This window comes from Lutjanus erythropterus, chromosome 19 (assembly GCF_056507025.1).
Source record: "Lutjanus erythropterus isolate fLutEry1 chromosome 19, fLutEry1.hap2, whole genome shotgun sequence".
Lineage (NCBI taxonomy): Eukaryota > Metazoa > Chordata > Actinopteri > Lutjaniformes > Lutjanidae > Lutjanus > Lutjanus erythropterus.
Genome location: NC_139335.1, coordinates 13,668,301 through 13,674,300, shown reverse-complemented (window position 1 = coordinate 13,674,300; position 6,000 = coordinate 13,668,301). Strand labels below are relative to the sequence as shown.

At 42.0% G+C, this 6,000-nt stretch overlaps 1 protein-coding gene across 1 annotated transcript; it reads left to right on the top strand.

Annotated features, from left to right (window-relative positions):
- Window positions 1-695: 695 nt before the first annotated feature.
- On the top strand, window positions 696-5,692 carry LOC146309455 (inward rectifier potassium channel 2-like). The gene is made up of 2 exons (XM_084743975.1): window positions 696-874; window positions 3,942-5,692. The coding sequence occupies exon 2, from the start codon at window positions 4,180-4,182 to the stop codon at window positions 5,494-5,496; it is 1,317 nt and encodes a 438-aa protein (XP_084600101.1). The 5' UTR covers window positions 696-874; window positions 3,942-4,179; the 3' UTR covers window positions 5,497-5,692.
- The last annotated feature ends 308 nt before the right edge of the window (window positions 5,693-6,000 follow it).

The window sequence follows — 6,000 nt, the reverse complement described above, 5'->3', positions numbered from 1 at the left end:
TTTAAAAACTCTCTTGGATTTGTTGGAAAATACATCTTTACAAAGCTGAAAACAGGGTTGGTTTTCACTATGAAAAGTTGGACTTAGACCTGCTGATAATTCTTACATACTTTTACATAAGTATGGGTCTGAATGCAGGACTGTAACTTGCAGTATTTTTTTTTACAGTGTTGTATTAGTACTTTTATTTAAGTAAAGGCTCTGATTTCATCTTCCACCACTGGTATGGTGTGTGTTCATCCTTTCTTTAGCTCCATACTCCCACCTTGTGTTCACTGCGTGCACTTACCATCATTCCAGCAGTGATGATTGTTTTGGAAAAGTCACAGATTTCACAATCAAAGTAGGTTTTTACTCCATACTACTTCCCGGCGTATTTGCTTGACTCTTAGAGGAAGGAACAGGACAAATATTTAGTTTCACTTAGTGGCGTTTAAACTCCAGTGATAGATAATTAAGGAAGTTGACAGTTTTTACACGTGTAGTTTTGCACTAAAAGTTCCAATTTCAGCGCCAAATTTTCATCGTCCGTTTGAGAGAGGAGGGTTTCACTCCACTCCACTCTGACAGATGATATGAAACCCTCCATGTGGGCGCAGACCCTCAAACAGGCGCTGCAGCTTTCTATTGGCCCGCTGCTGCGAGCGGGGGCGGGGATAAGCACACGTGTTTTTAAAGTCTGTCTTTGCAACGCCAAACATCTTCTTCAGTATTGCTGGAGCGGGTTATGGCAGAATTTGCGGCGCCAGATGGGAAACTAAGTGAACACAAGAAAAGAGCAGCAAGAAGAAAAGGGGACGCGGAGTGCATATCCGGAACATATGGGACTTAATACAACAAGAACACGGAGGATTTGCGCTGCAGGGACCAACAGGTAGGCGCAATGAGGGGGAAGGATTTATTCTCAAATGTTGAGAGTGTATGAAAATATAGGAAATCAAATATAGGTGATGTAATAATAAATTTTAATTCTGACAAAGTTCCTGTGTTATAATGTAGGACTAAACATCGCAAATCTTCATTCTACGTTTTCATCTATCATTATTATTATCATCATTATTATTATTACTATTATTAGTGTTGTTGTTGTTGTTGTTATACACTGGGGACTGCAGTATGTAGACTGGATGATCTGCAGCTCATGATATCTGTGCATGAGCTGAATTTTTTAATACTATACTGACCCTTTAGAGTACAAATATATAAACAAATTTATCAAAAAAAAACAAATATGTGACATTAGTACAACAATATTAATAGGCTTCTATAATAATATATATCAAGTGTTGTAAAAGCTTATAACAAAGGCAGCATCTGCTGAATGATTGGCCATAGTTATTGATTTGATGATAAATAGAGCAGCTTTATGTAACCAGTTTCCATCTGCCTCAGCAGTTGGCTCTAATTGAGACCACATGCAAAACAAACAATCACAGTTTGTGCAGCCTCTGGAAGCCTTGGTCTGTCACCATGTACCAACCTGCGGTGATAATAAGTGATGCGGTATAGTGAGCAGATGACAGCCAAATAAACTGTGACAGAGGACAGAGAGGGACGTCAGTGTCTGAGCATCAGCACCACAGAAGTTAGAGATCTGTTTCGCTCTGGGGTTCTCCTACTGTGTGGTAAAAAAGTGTACGTTGTGTTAAAAGTATCATTGTATCGCACAGATGTCCTCTCAGCCGTCCTTATGATCTTCTTCTTCTCAGTCATGTAGTCCAAACTAAGCCTCTGTGCAGCAAGAACACTCACTGAAACAAAGAGATGACTGATTGACCAGAAAGCGTAAGAGGTAAACTGGATGTTGTGCTTCTGGTGGACATGGTCAAAATTTCCAGTGGCGAGTGTTTCTCCCAAAGAATGTGTGGATGATAAAAATATAGCACTTAAAAGCACAATATGCAAGATTTTTCTAAAAAACAAAACAAAACAATTTATAGACAAACACAGACCCTCTCATCAATCAAAACTTATGTTCCACTAGAAGTGTGTGTTGGTGCCTGTATCTGTAGAGCTCCTGCTCTTTCTCTGTATTTCTCATTATTTTGCTGTGCTCAGGATGCTTTATCAACCCAAAACATCAGTTTTTGACATCCTGGGAATGAGACACAACAGTAAACCATCTTTTTGGTGTGTTTTTGAACAGCTCGTACAAATCTTATTGATTCTACCTTGAACTGATGGATGCAACATTTTCAGTATCGTAAATAAAATCAGTAAAATTCAATCAACATAATTCTTTGGCAGGCTCTGAGCTGTGAATGAATGGAGCCCCATGTTCCCAGTAGTGTGCGTGACAGGTTGCTATTTCTGGTCGAACCAGCAGTGACATCATTAGTTGTGGAAAAAACACAAAGACGATTCAGGCGGATTTAGGATCACGTCCTGCACATCCCATCTCACATGATGACCGTCGATCACTTTCAGAGCGGTTTAATAGGCACAAAATGAGAAGGTGGAACAGTAATGACCTTTATCAATAAAAAAGTTTACTTTATGACCTCTGTGCTGTGTTTTCAAAGCTAAATCAATAAACATTAATTAATTAATTTGCTGAAAATGGCCCCTAGACTATATTTCGTACTTTGCCAACCTCTTTCTGGAGCCTTTTCGGTGTAATACAACAGTGACCCTCAGATGAGGTTAAAAAAAAAAAGTGGAGGTGGGGGGTTATTTTGGCACAAGCAGAGCATGTCTGGCTGAACGCGGCCTTTTGTAGCCTGTGGTGCTGCATTTTAATGGACCTCTCAGGCCACACACACCAAGTCAATAGCTTTTCTAATTCAGCTGTCCTTGTTGTTCTATTACATATGACGCAAGGTTACTGTTGCTTTCGCGGAAAGAGACTCATCCTCTCTGAAAACCTGCAAGCTTCATTAGATGTCGTTACATGATGAAGTGGTAGTTGTGAATTAGTTCTGGCCATGCATATGCACATTTGTTATTGAAACTGTGCACTCAGTAACTGAGATGAAATAACATGAGGTGTAATGCTTAGAATTATTTAGGGCTGCACAATTAACTTGCAATTTTTGAAAAAAATTGAAAATGGAAAATGTGAAAACAAAGCATTTATAATGAAGTACTGTAGTGCTGCAGAGATGCCCCGGCCTAAAAATGTTGTTTTCCAGATGTAAGAAAACATGTTTGTTTGTCCTAAACAAATGTCACATCATTGGGATATTATGAGTTTTCTTGAGTGGAAATTAAAGTTATAATGCAAAATGATCATGAATGAATCATGAATCATATTACAATATCTGTCAAAATATGTATTTTTTATTATAATGTGCAGCCCTAGTATTATTAAAGCTACTGCAGGGAGATTTTAACGAGACCATCCATGAGAAGATCAGCTGTTTCTATGTAGTTATTCTCAAACTTACAGTAGTAGTACTCTAGACAGTTAAAAAGAAACAGGGGGAGATTTTCATTTAGATAAATTTATTTTAGATGTCAGCTTTTGTCCAAAGGGTCTCTAAAATCAACAAAATATGACAATTCCTTGCGGTAGATTTAAATGCAAGCAACATGTTATAACTTTATGGATCATCTGCACTGAGCTCCTACTTGTACTGTAGTTGTGCTTTATTCCAGCGGCCTAGTGGATTCACATGAACTTGATCTGTAATTTGACTCAGCTCCCCGTGGACTGACCTGCCTAATTAATACTTACATTAAGCAGGGCAAACATCCTTTCCCACTTTGTCAGCCATCTAAGTGCTTGAATAATATTTTTAATCTAATACTGACAATGCATGCACAATGCATTCCCTGTGCTTTCTGACGGCACTGCATGCACTGTTTGTACAGTATATCGTCTGTGTATGCAATGCATTATTTAGACAGCAGGTAACCACACACCCTCACACACTGATCTTTGCTCTGGTTCCTGCCAATTACTTTAAAACTGTTATTCTCTGTGTCTGTAATTTCCACAGCCCACTTCACTGATGAGGTCCAAAGCAGCCGTCAGAGAGGAGTGACCTGCCCTCAAGGTGCACAGCACGCCTGCAGAAGCACAGGCCCCCCTGTTCCCTGCAGGATCCGGTCCTGTTGTCCACATTTTCTGCCTGAGTTTGTCCCTGGGATCATTCAAAACTGTTTCTCCAACGCTTCTACCAAAAACTTAGACTGTTTTCCAAAGCAGAATCGGCCCAGCCCTCCCAGGCGGAAGTAATGGGGAGTGTGCGAAGCCACCGTTACAGCATTGTGTCCTCTGAGGAAGATGGCATGAAGCTGGCCACCATTGCCGTCCCAAATGGCTACGGAAATGGCAATGTGAACAAGGCGCACACAGAGCATCAACATCAGAGCCGCTTCGTCAGGAAGGACGGCCACTGCAATGTGCAGTTTATCAATATGAGTGAGAAAGGCCAGCGGTACCTGGCAGATATCTTTACCACCTGCGTGGACATCCGCTGGCGCTGGATGCTGCTCATATTCTGCCTTTCTTTCCTGCTGTCGTGGTTGTTTTTTGGCTTAGTCTTCTGGTTAGTGGCCCTCTCTTACGGGGACTTAGAGAATGACACTCAGATGTGTGTTTCCAATGTGGACAGCTTCACCGCTGCCTTCTTGTTCTCAGTGGAGACCCAAACCACTATTGGCTACGGTTATCGCTATGTGACGGAGGAGTGCCCTGTCGCTGTCTTTATGGTCGTCTTCCAAAGCATCGTGGGCTGCATCATCGATGCTTTCATCATTGGCGCTGTCATGGCCAAGATGGCTAAGCCCAAAAAGAGGAACGAGACCCTGGTATTCAGCCATTATGCTACAGTAGCCATGAGGGACGGTAAACTCTGCCTGATGTGGCGTGTAGGGAACCTGAGGAAGAGTCATCTGGTGGAGGCCCACGTCAGGGCGCAGCTACTCAAGTCCCGCACCACTGCCGAGGGAGAGTTCATCCCTCTGGATCAGGTAGACATTGACGTAGGCTTTGATAGTGGCATTGACAGAATCTTCTTGGTGTCTCCGATCACCATCGTGCACGAGATTGATGAGGACAGCCCGTTCTACGAGATGAGCAAACAGGAGCTGGAGACGTCAGAATTTGAGATCGTGGTGATTCTGGAGGGCATGGTCGAGGCCACGGCCATGACCACTCAGTGTCGGAGCTCATATGTGGCCAGCGAGATCCTCTGGGGCCACCGCTTTGAGCCGGTGCTCTTTGAGGAGAAGAACTACTACAAGGTGGACTACTCTCGCTTCGACAACACATACGAAGTGCCCAGCACGCCTGACTGCAGTGCCAGAGAGCTGGCCGAGAGGAAGTCCAGCGCCTCCAGCTTGAGGAACTCCTTTTGTTACGAGAACGAGGTGGCTCTCGAAAAAGTGGAGATGGAGGAGGAGTTTGAGGAAGAGGAAAACAGGGAGATGAGGTGTGTTGAGGTTGGTGCACTTGAGGACACAAACACAGATGTGGTGTCAGACTCTGAATGCAATCTGGACTCTTTGCCTTTAGAATCAAGGCCTTTGACAGCAGAATCAGAAATATGACTGCAGAGATAAAGAACAGTTAAATACTACCACAGGGTATGATAAAACTAGCTTGAATTTGGTCTTGGATGCTGTTGTTTATGATGCATGACAGTTTGTAAAAGACTGATTTGAATATGAAGTTGTCTATGCAGAAGCTCACGCACAAGACCCCATGGAAATGCAGACATGTTACACTGTTTATGGTGAAAGTGGTGATGAATGAACTGGTTGCATGGAGCTAGAAGGATAAAATGGGTTAGATGCCTTCTTTTACACGCTGTGCAGTATGCCCTTATTAAAATATTTTAGTAGAATAGCCAATTCGGTTTAAAAAAAGCTGACAATTGTATAGAAAAATGCTCTTTCTAATTTATTCAAGTGCATATTTCAAGTTTGCACATTTTGCATTTAGCATCCTGGGTATGAAATGTCTTTTTGTGGCCTAAATGCCACGTAAAGTTGTGATTAAATAATGAAATACACGGTAAAAACAAAAAAGTTGAGGAAACTCAAAATTCCAAG